General features: G+C 38.0%; 1 protein-coding gene across 2 annotated transcripts in view; it reads right to left on the bottom strand.

Moving 5' to 3' along the window:
* The window catches only part of Lrrc8c (leucine rich repeat containing 8 VRAC subunit C), a 98,775-nt gene that overhangs the window by 26,170 nt on the left and 54,739 nt on the right, over positions 1-17,866 (bottom strand). For both annotated transcript variants that reach the window (XM_027935092.3, XM_027935093.3), the window contains one exon: positions 11,447-11,588. In XM_027935092.3, coding sequence (XP_027790893.1) covers positions 11,447-11,584 — 138 coding nt within the window. In that variant the 5' untranslated portion in view covers positions 11,585-11,588. The remainder of the gene's footprint in view (positions 1-11,446; positions 11,589-17,866) is intronic.

Genomic DNA, 17,866 nt, shown 5'->3' with positions numbered 1-17,866 from the left:
TTTTTGTTATTCATACTGTCATATATGTCATTTATTAGACATTTAAAAGTTTACTAAGAAGGTATTAACTATTCTCAGCTAAATTCCTAGATACCTAGTATTTCTTGTTATTGTCAATAGTGTCTTATTACATTTGTTAGACCTTTTAGTTGGTATATATCTTGAAAAGTTGGGAGAATTTTATTTCATATTTTAAAATGTGTATAGAAAACAGTTTTAGTAATTTTTTTTTTACTATATGAAGTCTAGATATTCCAAGACAATTGTAATTATAAAATGAACACTAAAATGCATGATTTTTTCAAAGGAAAACAGTAATATAGCAGAAGAAGGAGCAGCATTCATTGTTTATATTAAACAAAAGGCTCCAAATATAACCTAGCCTATAATTAGAATGTGGTCCTTGTGTTAGCCCAATCCTTATCCCAGGGCCCCTGCTGGTTGGGATGATCCAAGGGTCAGCAGTGTTCTCAGCTGAAGGGGAAGAGGGAACATCCAGAGGAACAAAGGAGGTGGATGTGGCACAGTGCAGCTCTTTGACAGGATTAGAAGATGGGAGAGCTCCAAGTCATGGGTCCTGATTAGATACAAGGTCACTTCTTTCCGTGTATTGTACTAAACTTATTTAATATAGACCTTCAAATAGAGGTTTTGATGTGTTCACACACAGGAATGACAAAAGAACCTAAATATATAATAAATCACAACTGCTTCCATAGACAGAAGACTGGTCCTCTGACATTGTTTTTGTTATTTGAGGATCAAGGCAATTATTAAACAATCAACAGGCAACAAGATTCTATCAATCCATAATGGTGAGATAAAGCATTTAGATTCATGTGCTGCGCCAAATTGTATGAATCACTCTTGAGACCAGGGATTCACTACACATTAAATTGTCAAGGTGCGATATGATAAGAAGTCAAGTTCTAGGGAAGATCAAAATCAGTTTGAGTAAACCACTAACAAGGAGGTTCTAACTAAGGCATTTTTTGGTTACTAGATATAACAGAGGTTTGTTTGTTTGTTTTTGTATCAGATATTGAATCCAGGAGCATTTAACTAATGAGCCACATCCCCAGCCATTTTTATTTTATTTTATTTTTTATTTTGAGCAGGGTGTTGCTAAATTGCTGAGGCTGGCTTTGAACTCAAAATCCTCCTCCTTCAGCTTCCCAAATCGCTGGGAATACAGGTGTGCGCCACCATGCCTTGCTATAATGTGGGTTTGGAAACAGTGTTTTTTTCACCTCAGCATTCTCCATTGTCCCTACAGACATGAGAAAGGCTGCTCTTCAAACTTGTCACCATCCAAATGACTTTTGTTTCATATTCCTCAAAGACCCATACAGAATGGTGATGTGTAGCGGGTGCACAGAAACTTTATAAAGCACATTTTAGGTGAGGTCTTCATTTTAACCCTATTTCTTAGTGTCATCTGCTATTTCATCAGTAGTCTAAATTTTACCTTGAATTAAGTAAGAATCTAAGAATTTCTGGGTCTTCACCTATAAATTCAATTTGACCAAAAACCCAAAAAATCTACTAGAAAATCTCAGAGAGCATAGGACAGAGGATTGCAAGAGGGGAGTAGAAGAAAGAATTCAAGGCACATTGTCAAAATGAACTCTTGTGCAATCACTTGAATCCTGTAATTTTTCCTTCCTGTATTTTCAGTGAATTGACTGAACATTTGTGAAGGCCACTTGCCATGGGGCTGACATTGATAGCTCTAAATCAGAGAAGTAGAAATGAACCTCAGTGTGCACCAGAAATCAAAGTGTGACTAACAAGCTCAAATGTTCCAAACTCTTTGATAGTGTTGCCTGGCTGATCAGTTTGTTCCTGAAAATTGGTTACATCCACTGGATTCTTTGTAGATGGGCAAAATTCACAAAATTTTGTGGGTCCCCCTCCCTCCCCTCCACCCCCACTCCTCCAAATTCAGAAAGCAGGAAATGTCCTTTCTGTGCAACAATCACCAGGCAGGTCCCCTAGGGCTTCCGGGGGCTTGCATCTTCCAATTCCTGTTTCTGGTTTCTAACTGTTAACTCTGTATTTGGTCATGAGCTCCCTGTGGGCTGTTGTGGATTTGGTCATAATAAGATAACCTGGAGTTACTGATCAGAAATCTAAAGCAATCTTATTTTTCCAGGAAGCAACACAATGACCTTTGAGAATCTGGTCTATTTATTGAGTGTGTTGAGTTTTTGAATTGTGTTGTTTATAGCACAAAGTTGGCTGTTTACACTGAAAGTCCCTGAGGCTGTATGCCTATACAGGAATAGGATTCCTACACTCCTACATCCTCCTGTTTTACAGTGAGTTTATATTTGTTTCTTATGTGGACTGATGTAATTTAAGGAATGTTCTTTATACATGCACTTATTCCATAGCAGCCTTGAAAAAGGTTGCTTGCTTAGAAATGAATAAATATTTGTCAGATGAGTAAGACAAGATTGCTGACTCAAATCCTTTTATATCAAGGCAAGAAATAATCAACACTACTTTAACAGATAATAACCACCTCCTTCCCCCAGTGTTTTCCAAGCTGCATCTTGCTAAAACTATATTAACATTACCTTTTAGGAGTAAACAGATAATCAACTATTACTTGCCATAAAAGAAGCAGTTTTCAAACTACCCAAAAAGCTATTGGATTGCCATTTTATTAGCAATGAGTGATCTCCCACCTTAGATTTGGCTTTGACATGTTTCAAGCCTAGGAATTAAACTTGCTTTGGAAATAAGATCAAAAAGAATAATCACATGTTCCTTTTGCAAAGGGAAAATCAAGGCATAAAAATTTATTTAACATTTAAATATCACCCTGGAATTGGAAAAGGAACTTGAGCTTCACAGAGAACCCTTTGTTTTTACAGTTATCAATCATTTAGCCAATTTCAGGGGATTATCATAGAGGAGTTGAAATAAGAGCTTAAATTCCTCTACCAAAGAACTGTACTTTCATTTGCAAATTAACCCTGGCCAGTTTTGTTTTCTTTAATAATTTATACCATGTTTTTGCTTATTTCTTTAATGCTTACTGTAGAAGATATTCTTTATTTTTTAAATAGCAGGTATATAGTAAATAACCTTTAAAAAATCCAATCCATCATTTAGCAAATTGATTTTTTTTATAACTTCCTATTCCCTTTAGTCATTTTGTACTTGTTTTAAATACTGAAAATCCTGTCTTACAAACCAAATTTTGGCTATGCAATCTATCTAATCATAATGGTTCCATAATATTCCACCCCAGTGTACACAGGGATAAAAAGCACAGGCTAGAGAATCAACCTGAGATTTGATTCCTGGCTGCATCCTTTGAAGCAAGTTATGTAACTTCTACATTTCAGAATTCTTGTTTGAAAAATGAGAAAAATATTCATTCTGGGAGCTAAAGAAAGTGCATACAGATTCCATCACAGGTCTCCTTATGCATTACTCAGTGGAAGTGCTATTGGCATTCTCTACAGGATGATTTCTGTTATATGGAACATTCCACCCATGGCAGGGTCTTTAGTATTCCTGACTCTGACCCCTAGAATGCCACTTGAGCCCTCTACCACTGTATCAATCAATGAGGTCTTTGTGAAATGATCATAGTAAATTGTCTGTTTATGCTGCTTTTTCTTCCATTCCTCTTTTAAAAATATGGTTTTGGCTTTGGGTAGCCATTCTTTGAGACATCACTGAGTTATCTCCTCAAATTCCTAACTTCCAGGGGCTGAGATGACAAAACATCCTATTTAATCTTTGGAGGTACCATCGAGGCTCACCCATTAGGAGGCATTGCTTATATATTTCTGTGCTCTTTAGACCATTCAAAACCTGCAGGCTTGGCTGTGCTATATTTCTCATTCAATGTTTTACACCCAATTCAGTGCCTGACTGACACATTGTTTGTGCTTTGGGATGCTAGCTGAATTGAGTGGCTCACCCCATATGAATTCTGAGCTCTGTAGCCTTTATATTCTGGCTCAGTATTCTCATTTTTTCTCAGAACCTTGGCATCTCAGACTACACTTCCTGTATTCAGTCAATTGCATCAGATTTCCTTTTAAAGCTTGTAAAGATGAAGCAGGCTTGTGCGAAGGGCCCAGGCTTGAGAACCTGTCTAAATGAGAGAGATAACAGGAGTGGGGCTGAGACGGTCCATGGAGTGCTTCCGTGTCTTCTGAACATTATAGGCAGGATGCAGCTGTGCTACAGGAAGATGATTCTGACTTAAGGAGGCTTAAGTTGTGCTTGATACCCTCCTGAACTCACAGCGGACCCATCTTCTAATGATGTTCACTGCAGACGGTTTTGTAGGTACTCTCTTTTTCAATCATTTGATTTCAAATAAACTACTAGTCTTTAATGACATGTCGTTTCCTTTTTCTTTTCTGCATTTCATCCTGCCCTGGAATATGTAAACATGAGATATGATCTCCTGGGCTTGTTAGGCAGATCCTGCTGCAGCTCCAGAAGCTCTGACATAGTAATAAAGTAAGACAGATTTATAGTCCTGTTGATCTGTTACTTTTAGTTTCCAAACTGGCCATTCCAAATCTTCACCCTTCTCTTTGAAAGCCCCTACACTTCACTACTTTCCTTGCTGCTTTTCCTGCTTCTTCCCACCCTCACAACTTTTAGCAGATGTATAAAAGCAGACTTTTTTTTGTACATCACAAAGAAACCAGAAACTATAAGATATAACTCCCATCATTTCTATCTCCATTCCAAATAAAAGTGTATTTATTGCCATCAGTCCTATTCTGATGATAAATACCTTTTCCACCCAAATTGAGGGGGATCCTTCCATCTGGATCCTGGATCCATCTCTCCTTCTTCCTGAAGATAAACATTCATCATTAATCTTGAACCCTAGGATCTCGGTCCAACTGCTTACTTAATATCCAGACTTTGATGGTAAGCATATATTCCCAATGCAACACACTCAAAACCAAACTTTTTCCATTTGCTCAAGTCTAAAAACCTTAGTCATCTTTGATGTCTCCTTTTCTCTCATATTTCTCATTAGATCTTTCAGCCAATCTCAGTGGAATTTCTTTTAACTTATATTCAGAACTGCTATTTCCACCCTGGTCCACACCCTCTGATTCATTTCTCTCCTGGATTATTGCACCAGCCTTCCAAAAAAAATCACTCGGCTTCTATCCCTGCCCTCCCATAGTGTATTCTCGATGGCTGTAGAGATGGTCTTGTTAAAACATAAGATTATGAACTTTTGCTTAAAATAATCCAAATGCATCTCATCTCCTAGCAAAGTTGCCTTTCAGTGGCTGACAAAGTCCTGAGTGATCTGGCACCCACTGCTTCCTGGGCCTCACTCACTGCTCTAGCACCCTGGCCTGCCAGCTTGTCCTTCAACCATGCCAGGGAGAGCTCTGCTTCAGGCTTAGAATGTTATCGAGAGTCTTTCTAGAGTCACCCTCAATGTTCAGACAGATAAGATCATCATAAACCTTATGTGACACCAGAATCACCTAGAAGATACAGGATTGAGAAGATGGAAAAATATACCCTGTTCATGGATAGGCAGAACTAACATCATCAAAATGGTGATATTACCAAAAGTTCTCTATAGGTTTAATGCAATGCCAATCAAAATCCCAATGGCATTTCTTGTAGAAATAGATAAAGCAATCATGAAATTCATATGGAAAAATAAAAGACCCAGAATAGCAAAAGCAATTCTAAGCAGGAAGTGTGAATCAGGTGGTATAGCGATACCGGATTTAAAACTATATTACAGAGCAATAGTAACAAAAACAGCATGGTACTGGTACCAAAACAGGCGGGTGGACCAATGGTACAGAATAGAGGACACAGAGACTAATCCACAAAGCTACAACTATTTATATTTGATAAAGGAGCTAAAAGCATGCAATGGAGGAAGGATAGCATCTTCAACAAATGGTGTTGGGAAAACTGGAAATCCATATGCAACAAAATGAAACTGAATCCCCTCCTCTCGCCATGCACAAAAGTTAACTCAAAGTGGATCAAGGAGCTAGATATCAAATCAGAGACACTACGTATGATAGAAGAAAAAGCTGGCTCCGATCTACATATTGTGGGGTCAGGCTCCAAATTCCTTAATAGGACACCCATAGCACAAAAGTTAATAACAAGAATCAACAAATGGGACTTACTTAAACTGAAAACTTTTTTCTCAGCAAGAGAAACAATAAGAGAGGTAAATAGGGAGCCTACATCATGGGAACAAATTTTTACTCCTCACACTTCAGATAGAGCCCTAATATCCAGAGTATACAAAGAACTCAAAAAATTAAACAATAAGAAAACAAATAACCCAATCAACAAATGGGCCAAAGACCTGAACAGACACTTCTCAGAGGAGGACATACAATCAATCAACAAGTACATGAAAAAATGCTCACCATCACTAGCAGTCAGAGAAATGCAAATCAAAACCACCCTAAGATACCATCTCACTCCAGTAAGATTGGCAGCCATTATGAAGTCAAACAACAACAAGTGCTGGAGAGGATGTGGGGAAAAGGGTACTCTTGTACATTGCTGGTGGGACTGCAAACTGGTGCGGCCAATTTGGAAAGCAGTATGGAGATTCGTGGGAAAGCTGGGAATGGAACCACCATTTGACCCAGCTATTGCCCTTCTCGGACTATTCCCTGAAGACCTTAAAAGAGCGTACTACAGGGATACTGCTACATCGATGTTCATAGCAGCACAATTCACAATCGCTAGACTGTGGAACCAACCCAGATGCCCTTCAATAGATGCATGGATAAAAAAAATATGGCATTTATACACAATGGAGTATTATACAGCACTAAAAAATGACAAAATCATGGAATTTGCAGGGAAATGGATGGCACTAGAGCAGATTATGCTTAGTGAAGCTAGCCAATCCCTAAAAAACAAATACCAAATGTCTTCTTTGATATAATGAGAGCAACTAAGAACAAAGCAGGGAGGAAGAGCAGGAAGAAAAGATTAACATTAAACAGATACATGAGGTGGGAGGGAAAGGGAGAGAAAAGGGAAATTGCATGGTAATGGAGGGAGATCCTCATTGTTATACAAAATTACATATAAGAGGTTGTGAGGGGAATGGGAAAATAAACAAGGAGAGAAATGAATTACAGTAGATGGGGTAGAGAGAGAAGATGGGAGGGGAGGGGAGGGGAGATAGTAGAGGATAGGAAAGGTAGCAGAATACAACAGTTACTAATAGGGCATTATGTAAAAATGTGGATGTGTAACCGACGTGATTCTGCAATCTGTATGTGGGGTAAAATTGGGAGTTCAAAACCCACTTGAATCAAATGTATGAAATATGATATGTCAAGAGCTTTGTAATGTTTTGAACAACCAATAAAAAAAATAAATAAAAGATACACTGACCTATTTTAATGATTAACTGCATTTGGATATCTATTGCCCTCTCCCTCCATCTCAAATCTCTCTCCCCTTAATTATTTTCTCCTGGATCCTCTCTGATATCTTGAACTATTCTTAATGTATTTATTTCAATTCACTGAAGTTCAATGTTTGTCCTTCAAGTATTGATATTTTCCATTGATTTTTCCTCAGTCTATGTTCTTTATGTATTCATTCATTAATTCACTCATTCACTCATTTTTCATGGTTACTGAGTGCATATAACCTCCTTGTCTAGCCAGTTGAAACATAAAGAGCTATAATATTCAGGCTTTTCCCTAGGAAAAAAATCTAGTTGTACAGGTGATAAAAAAATAAAGCAAATATTCAGGTATTTGGTAAATATGAACTTATCCTGAAAATCTCCCTGTGTTTCTGCCTCTCCATATGTTTCCTGAGAGCATGGTTTCATATTGTTTTTCTTTCTTTTCAGTCTAAATTTTAAAAGCATAACCAACTTATGTATAAGAAACTAAGTAAATCTTTTGTTGAATCCTTCACATTTTAATATTCTCTTCTAACAAAACTAATTTTAACTCCTCAACCCCCCAAATCTGAGTTATTAGAATGGATACATGTCTCTTTTGTCTTTATTAATTACACATGTTTCCAATGCCACTTTAATAAAACCATAATGACACACACACACACACACACACACACACACACAAAAAGAAGATACAGGATTGGAGGCACAGCTTGCCAGCAAGGCAGGACTGAGCTTCCTTCTTTGGGAAAATCTTCACAGTTGTCTATGCTGTGGTCCACACTGCTGCCTAGAGTTAGTGTCCCTCCCAGTATCTCCTCCCCCCATATCTCAGGTATAAGGAAAAGACCCATCCTAGGCAGATCCAAGACCTACCCTGACTTAAAAGCTTTGAGCCCTAAAGAAGCAAACATCTCTTGCAGCTTGACCCATAAATCTTTGATGTACCGAGCCATACAGTTACAAGGGTTACTACAATCACAGAAATCCAATGAAATGGCTTCCTACCAGGCTTTTATCTCTTTCCCAGCCCAGATATAGCTGACCAATCAGTGGTCATTTATGCCAGGAGCAATATGGCCCAATAACACAGTTAACTTTCCACTTTTACCAGGTTTCTGAGAAACAGTGAGAAAGCTGAGAAAGTTAAAAAAAGTAAAATTCTGCAGAAGATGAAATGAAGGGTCCTATTAACCCTTTGTTATATGCCCCTTGTTCTTGCTGTTCTCTCTGCTTGGAAGGCTCCCTCCAGGACATCTACATGGCCTGCTCCTGCACCTCCTTTTCTTTCTCAGCCAAAATTCACAACTCCTAACTCTCCTTCTGGGACATTCTACCATGAATGCTTTACTTATTTTTCCCATTGCCCTGTTCACCTTCTAACATATTATAGTAGTCCTCTTTGTGATTTCTTTGTAGTTTTGGGTTCTTGTGGTCTGAAAAAAATTAAATGCAAAATTTCAGAACCGAGCACTTCATAAGTTATAAAGTACATGTACTTCTGAGCAGTATGATGTTAGTCACTTAGTAACTGCCTTGGTTATCAGATTGACTGCTGTGTCTTAGTGCTTGTGTTCAAGGTACTCTGTTTGTTTTTTAATGATTCTCTTTTAAAAAATATTTATTATTATTATTATTATTATATAGTTGTAGATAAACACAGTATCTTTATTTATTTTTATGTGGTGCTGAGGATCGAACTCAGTGCCTCACATGTGGAAGGCAAGCATTCTACCACTGAGCCCCAGCCCCAGCCCCCTGGTTTTAATAATGACCATAAAGCACAGGAGTAGTGATGCTGGCAAAGTAGTCCTGCCAATGAGGAGTTGTAAAGTACTTTCTTTAAGTGAAAATTCTTGATTTAATAAGAAAAGAAAAAGAAATAATATGCAGACGTTGCTAAGATTTACAATACAAATGAATAAAGAAAAACATAGGTTTTGGTAGTATCCCCACTTTCTGGCACTCACTGGGGGATCTCCAGGGGACGACATATATAATTTACTAATCAATCTTGCTTAATTTACGTGTTAATTTTCCTGCAGAATTTAAATTCCATAAGGGAGATTTTTACCTTTTATTTTTTAATCCTTCACTGATAATTCTTGGTAGAAGTATGTCAGGCACACAGTAGGTTTTTTAACAACATTTTGTTAAAATTATGACATTATTAATATTTTGTTAAAATTAATTTCTGCTCTTTCTCTCTTTTAGACTCTAGCTTCTCATCCTTTCTTGGGCAGGTGGGAAGGGGGCAAAATGTTTTTGGTGACCGAATAAAAGACAGTGTGTTGTCAGGGTTAAGAAAAAGGACTTTGGATCCAAATTGTGTGGTGTGAATAAGGGCTTTGCCACTCACCTTAGGAGGTTTCTCTAACCTCTGTGCTGTGGGTATCCCATTTATAAATGGGGATAATAACAGTATTTATATTCTAGAATTGCCATGAGGAAGAAATGAGTTAAAATGTGTGTAAAGTGTCCAGAAGAGTGCCTGACACACTGGAGCACTGTATGACAACTATTAATAAAATCAACTTTAACAAGACCTTTATTTCCACGCTGCACTACTTGTAGCTATTTCTCTCACTGCCTACCTCCTCTTGAGCTGATCTTCCAGCCCAGCTGCCCATGGCCTTTAACTTCCACCTATCTTTCCAACCACCAAAACCAAGATTTCTAAGAGCCCAGGTGTTGCTTTTCTTTCCTTAGTCTGAGTGGGCTGAGAACTGCCTGTTGTCGCAGATCACACTTTTCTTTGGCTTCTGCCACTCCTCCTGCCTGGTTTCCATCTGTCCTTACCACTGTTTCTCAGTCTCCCTCAGAAGCCTCCCTTCCTCTGCCACGCACTCTTCAGTGTTGTTCCTGACATAGTCTCGCTCACCACCTTCTCCTGGGTGATCCCATTCAAAGGCATGGTGCCGACTCCCATACAAATGACACCCAATCTGTGCCAGACCTACTGAATTTCCCAAAGATGTTGTGTTCTTTCTCACATCCATGACTTAGAGATTTCTCTCCTCTTTCTGGCACCTTCTCCCACACCTAGCACCCATTGCCTGACTAGTTCTAGCTGGTTTACCAAGTCTTTTTTTTGGAACCCGGGATTGAACTCAGGGGCACTCGACCACTGAGCCACATCCCCAGCCCTATTTTGTATTTTATTTAGAGATAGGGCTCACTGAGTTGCTTAGTGCTTCGCTTATTGCTGAGGTTTGGCTTTGAACTCATGATCCTCCTGCCTCAGACTCCCGAGCCACTGGGATTATAGGTCTGTGCCACCACGCCCAGCCTGGTTTTCCAAGTTTTAATGCAACTATTACCTTTTCTCTTTTCCTAAGCTAAGCCCTCTGTACTCCCTTCCTGCCATGGAGACATCTGTATCATAGTGCAATACAACGTCTCCTGATTGCTAATGTATTTAGTTCTCCCCTAGAAACGAACTACTTACAGGTATCCATCTGCTCAAAGTATGGTGCAAAATATATCTAGATTCAATATATGAATAGTAGCATCTGTGTAGAATACATTTTGATTGTGCTACAGTTTAATTCAGAACTGAACATTGGACAAAATAATGATATCTCACCAAAAGAGTAGTTCTTTCAGAAAATCTTACAAGCTTTTATAAGCAAAAAAACCCCTAAAGTTCTGTTTTGGCAATGTAAATGGCACTCTGGAAATATATAATATATTCTGCAGTAAAGTCAACTTTGAAAGGTAGGCTCCCTCTTTGATGTTGGTGACATTGACTTGACAATAGTCAACTGCAGTTGGGATCATCGAAATCTCACAAGTACCATATTTACCTTATTAGAAAAAGTTTAGTAAATATGTGTCTCAGGCTCCCTGCCATGATTACAAATGCCATATACAAACAGAGAAGAGCAACTAATGTTTACATGGTTAAAAATGACACAGCCAGCTCTTTTTAAGGAGCTTCGATGACTTGACATTTAAGAAGCTTCAATGACTTGACATTTTTTTTTTACCCTGGCTCCATTTCGCCATGGTTCTCGTACCTACCTGTAAAGTACATCCAAATACACCGATCATCAGCATGGCCACGGACAGGTAATCGGTAAACACGTCCCACCATGGCTTCAGCACCCGGAAGGCAGGCTGCTGCTCAGAGAACTGCCGGAATTCTGTCACTGGAATCATGTTTCTGAGAAAGGAGAGACTGCTGGTGAATTAACTTATCTTCAAGCACGACATAATACTAGTGACCCTTTTACCATCTTTTGAAATGCTGCTTCTGCCCATCAGAAGCCCAGGTCTGCAGGAGCCCAGAAGCTGTCCAGGAACCAGGGTCTCAATGAGCCACGAAGTAAAACCACCAATTGAGGAAATGAGGAGACTCCCATGGACAAGGCAAGGACCTGTCCTGAACCACTGTCTAGTAGTCAGGCTCACTCGTGCTTCAGTGGGCAGAGGGACCATGGCCAAATCCCAGTTATTTCTTGGACCTCTGCTTGACTCAAACAGAACACAGAGATGCCAGCAAGAACAGAGCCCACCCTATAAAATGCTTTAGCTCTTTATCTTGCCTTCCTGGGTTACTGCTTTAAACTATTTTTAAAGTATCATTTTGGCATTCATTTGTGTTATTTCTTTACCTAGCCCTACTTGTAACACATTTTATTTCCTCCACAAGGAAGGAAAACCATTCTGTCATGTGGTTATTGTCTTTTAAGAGAGATCATATTGGTGGTATTGGTGGATTGGAAAGTACCACAATTTCTCTTCCTGCCCCCATTTTCTCTGTGATTTTTTTTTTAAGTGCTAGGGACTGAACCCAGGGGTACTTTACCACTGAGCCACATCCCCAGCCCTTTTTATTTTTTATTTTGAGACAGAGTCCCACTAAATTGCTGAGGGCCTTGCTAAATTGCTGAGGCTGGCTTTGAACTTGTGATCCTCTTTCCTCAGCCTCCCAAATCACTGGGATTGCTGGCAGATGCCACCATGCCTGGTTGTGCTTTTCTTTTGTCTTGATTTCTGTTCTCTATTTCTTAATGCTTTTCATATGCCATTGATACCCTCTCACTTATGCTGATTTTTTTTTTCCTCTGAGAAATCAGTTTGCCCTGGAAACTTACTATAGTTTGGATATGTGTCCCCCCCCCAAATTTCATATATTCAAGGCTTAGTCACTAGCCTGTGGTGCTCTTGGGAGTTGGTGGAACCATTAAGATTGGGGTCTAGTGGAAGGTTTTATGCCACAGGGGGCATGCCCTTAAATAAGATGTTGGGATGCCAGCCCTTTCCCCTCTTCTCTTTGCTTTCTGCCTTCCATGGGAAGAACAGCTTGCTCCACCATGCTTCCCACCATCGTGTACTGCCTTGCCATAGGCTCCAAAGCAACAGGTCAACCAACCATGCACTGAAACCTCCAAAAGTGTAAATAAATCTTTGAGAATAAACCTTTCCTGTTTTAAAGTTGATTTGTCTCAGGTATTTGTTACACTGACAGGAAGCTGACTAACATAAAATTCCTATTGTGTCTAAATGACAGAAGCTAAGTGAATGGGGTACACATGAGGTTCTGCACAAAGGGAAAGAGGCATATCTTTTTCTTGATCTGCATTCTCCTTTGTCACTCTCATCATCATTGCCTTTACTGTGATCCAAGACTTGGGGTTAATCATCTTGCTACTCTGGGAAGAAGTATTCTTTCCTTATTTTATGGCAAGGAATAAGGGAGGCCAATGAAGGCCAAAATGAAAAACTCTCTTCAACCTTCTTTAGATCTAATAATCTAGCTCTCGACACCCGTCCTTCCTGCTTAGTCCTAACTAATAAGGCAGAGGAAAGGTTACATTTGCTACTCTGTCTCCTAAATCTTGTTTGGTTCATGGATTTTCCCTCCCTAACACTGAATTAAGGACTATACAATAAACACCCTGGATAAAAAAGCCAAGCTTTTCCTTTGAATTTATTGGTGTTTATAGCTTTAGAAAATATTGCTATTCATTCTGTCCTCTGCCTTATGACTTTTCTTAAACAATAATTTGCTTTCCTTTTGCATCTGTACTTTTACAATGTTGAAAATTTCAGCTGCCTCGTGATGCTTTCGCCTATGACCTATCTACTCGATATCTTTGCAGCACTTGAAAGATTTCTTCATGGGCTGCAAACTTTTTGAGAACAGAACTGATACTCTGTGTGTGTGTGTGTGTTTGTGTGTTCATTCTTAAAACAGACACTGCAGGCAAACCACGCCTGCTAAAAATTTCAGACTAGCTCACACTTTGACTTTCCTGACACCTTATGGTCTCTTTTATCAATAAATCACAACAATCTCACTGACCCAAATATGTTCCAGTCAGTCGTTTCAGTGATAATCAGATAGGGACTAATTCATCTTAACTTCCAAGTTCTGCTTCAAGAGCTACTGTTTTATTTCACTTTGAATGCTATAATGTCCAAAAACAAGATGCCCCCCAAAACTGTTGAATAAATGATGAATGCATTTACATGGCCATTCATGGAGCAATGCTTATTTAGCTCATATATGGGATGATCCTATTTAGTAGCAAAGAAAGTGACAATTATCAAAGTACCTGTGCCAAAGTCTACTATTCCTTGACAGATTTTGTTGTTGTCTCTTTGATGATAAGTGCCTTTATATCTTGGAGGAAATTAAGCTTATTCCTTGAAGCTTGGGACAGTCTCAGGAGGAAAATGTATCAATATAGAACAGTGGTTCTCAAACTTTTTGGTCTTAGGACTCCTTCATGCTCTAAAACACGAGAGCCCTAAAGTGTTAGTATCAGCTATTATAAATATTGTGATTGTCTGGATCTGGAGTGTCCCTCTAAAGCTCATGGTTAGGCAATGCAGCAATGTTCAGAGGAGAAATGATTGGGTCATAAAGACTCTTAGCACATCAGTGGATTAATAATTTGATGGATTAATAATTTGAATGAATTTACTGGGAGGTGGTGAAAACTATAGGCAGGTAGGGCATGAATGGAGAAAGTAGGTCACTGGGGATATGGCCTTTGGGACTGCGCCTTAGTCCCTTCTTCTCTCTCTCTCTCTCTCTCTCTCTCTGTGCTTCCCTACTGCTGTAAGCAAAGGAGCTTTCCTCTGCTACACCCTTCCACTATGTTGTTTCTGCCTTACGGTTAGATTATTATGGACTGATGCTTCTGAAACCATGAGCTAAAATCTTTCATCCTCTTAAGATGTCCTTGTTAGGTATTCTGGTCACAATGTATTCTTGTCACAATATATTCTTGTCACAAGGTATTCTGTGACTGACTGTGACTAGCACAAATATTTTTACCATGTTAGAAATTAAAACCAAGAAATTTTAAAAATATATTAATTCATTATAAAAATAAAATCAATCCAGATCAATATGTATTATCATTAAAAAGGACTATATTTTTCAAAACACAGTAATTAGAATAATGGCATTATTTTACCTTTTTGCAAATCTCTTTAATATCACCTTACTACAGAAGACAACTGGATTCCAAGATCTGTTTCTGCATTTAATCTATTGTGATATGTTGTTTGAGTTGAAATGAACAAGTAAAACATAGTCTCATAAATATATGTAGTTAGAAATGTGAGGAGTATCTCAATAGCTTTTCAAGTTATTATGGATATTCACTTTTGAGACTATACTAAACCTTGACTTAGTTATACTAAACCTAGACTTGCAACATGGAATCTGGAAACCATACCAATTAACTTTTTAGACTCCATCTTAAAACCCCTTAGTCTGTCTTATACTTCAAATAAATCTTTTTACCCAAGCATGATTCTGGAATAGCATGCATTAGTAATTAGAAACTAATGGATCACTGAGTTACGCAATCTTCCAAATGTTGACACATTTCATTGTATAATATTAAAAAATCAGTACAATATTAAAAAATCATAGTAATTAATATCAACCATTGCTATCATCAGAAGAATTTTTTAAGTATTGAGAAACTGTCAAGCTCATGTGATGGATACAAGTTCTCCAAAATTCTAATTATTATTTTAGAATACGAATTTCATTACTGTCAACAAATATTTGCTGCTCTCCTTTAAGTTGCAGGTTCACTTCATTCATTTTGTGAATAAAACATGCCACATACTCAAAAATAACCAGTTGTTTTATTCAAGTAAAAGCAGTGTGATAAAGTAGCTAATTCAACCTTCAACTCAAATATCACATAGGGCTTTCTTTCCCTTGAGACGCCCTTCTCCCGTGGGAGGAAGCTGTAGTGCTCTGTGGGTTTTTCCCATTACATGACCTAGTGTACTAATGTAATTTAGAGCCAAGGGTTGACAGTTACTAAAGTAATAATTTTTACTGCTTTAAGAGGGACATTAAGAGAAACTGCCTTAAAAAAAGTAAATTACAAGTGTGTACCCATGAAGAATACAGCCCCTACAGTATAATATGGTGCCTCTCTCTTGATTCATGCAAAGGCACCTTGTCCACCATTGATTTTGCACCATTATATTTTGATCTGTGAGATCCCTTAAAAAGGTCTGGGCTAGTATGGTTCTATGGACCACACTTTGAGAACCACAGAGGCGGGGAACCACTGTTCCTTTCTCTAACTCTGGTTTTCCTTGAAAAAGCAAGGACCTGGGCCTTCCCAGCAGGAGAGGTTCCCTGAATCCTTGGCTGAGTTGTCTCACAGGCATCATGCTTTTAGTATGGGAAATAAAGACAAACTAAGGAATCAGAGCAACTTAAGTGTTCCTGCTGCTTCTTAATATCGGCACAACCTAGTTAAAATGGATTACATGACTGGTTACAGAAAGAGCTGGTCAAGATGATGCGGCTTTTTAGTGTTACAATGAAATTTTTATTGATTGTACTTTTGGGTGTGTATATACATGTGCAGATATATGTCCACATACATATACATATTACTACAAATAAACACATGTGTAGGCATATAATATACATGGACTTTGTAGTTTAAATGTATCACAAAGCTCTAAGCTGTTATCCACCATAACACTAATCCTTAACATTTTTGATACAAAAGGAAGAGTTCACTAAAAATCCCCCAACTAATGGATGGACTTTTTGCTTGAATTTTTTTTTTTACTGAAAAATTTCTTTGCATTCTTCTTTCACAACTTTTAGTACCTCTGAACAATCATGCTCTGCAGAGACAACTACACTTGAATTCTCTTTCATTGTCACTATTGTTTCCAAGTTCTTTGTGACAATTTCAAGAGTTATCACTGCAAACTAAAGGAGCCACTCCTGAATAAACTGACAGGTTTAAATAATTAGGGGGCTAAAGATCAATTGGCATAATTTTATTCCTCTTTATACAGTTTCTATTTCAGAAATGTAAATGATTACCCTTTATACTTCCTCTGACCCTAATTTTCAACTCATTATAAAATTTTAGCTTATCTAATTAGTAATGTCTTTGGGAAGATGCCATTTCAAATTAAATCAAGGATTCTGGTATCCTAATTTTAAAAATTTAAACTTTTACTTTAATGCTTCTGTAAACTTTTGCAGAAACTATATGCATTTCTTTTTTAAAAAAACATTTATAACAAAAATATTTCATTTTAATTGTTCTACATTCCATTTAAACTAAACTCTCAAAGATATAATTTAATCCTTTGATAAGAAATATTGGTAAAGTTAGGGGCAAACATAGTTTCATAGTTCTTTCTTTTATATGGCTCTTCCTAAAATAATATGTACCCATCAGGATAATTTTAATACTTTCTTGTCTAGAGTTAATTATACAAAATGTATTCTACTCTGTTTATTAGCCCATGACTTAAAGAATATCAAACTTATTCTACTACCTTGTGACCATGTTGACTGGTAATGCTGCTCTGCTCTCCTATGGCTATCGGGCAGGTATGGCTACATTTGTTTATTCCACATTTTTCTGGCAGTGGGTAATCAGAATCACCTTTAGATGGCACAGTCAAATATCATTCAAGAAAACAAGGGCCATTCCAAATGATCATAGAAATCATGTCAGTAACCCAGTGAGTGGCTCTTAACAGAATAAACAAAAATAACCGAATGATTCCTGAATTCATGAAATACGAGGGCTACAGAGCAGAAATCCACATATATTTTTCATCTAGGTTGTTATATCCAATGTTGGTTCTCATTTTCTCATCCTATTTGATCTACCAGCAGCATCTGACATAATCTGGCCATTCCTCTTTGGCTCTTAGGACATCACAGTCTTTCTGTTTTCTTCCTACTTCCTGGTCTGTTCTTTCTTCCATTCCTTGGTTGTCTCCTCCTCTTCTCCCTGACTTTTATTTTGGAGTGCCCAGTGCTTAGTCTTTGGTCCTCTTTTCTTTCCTGACTCATTTGCTCCTCTGGCAATTGAATCTGGTCTAGATGCTTTCATTTATATTTCCACCCAGTCTCTCAGACTCTCAGATCCAAAACCTACCTCTGTCTTCACATCTGCCAGACACATCAAACTT

Source organism: Marmota flaviventris, chromosome 10, assembly GCF_047511675.1.
Source record: "Marmota flaviventris isolate mMarFla1 chromosome 10, mMarFla1.hap1, whole genome shotgun sequence".
Lineage (NCBI taxonomy): Eukaryota > Metazoa > Chordata > Mammalia > Rodentia > Sciuridae > Marmota > Marmota flaviventris.
Note: the sequence above shows the minus strand (reverse complement) of the source record. Positions and strands in the feature narration are given on the sequence as shown.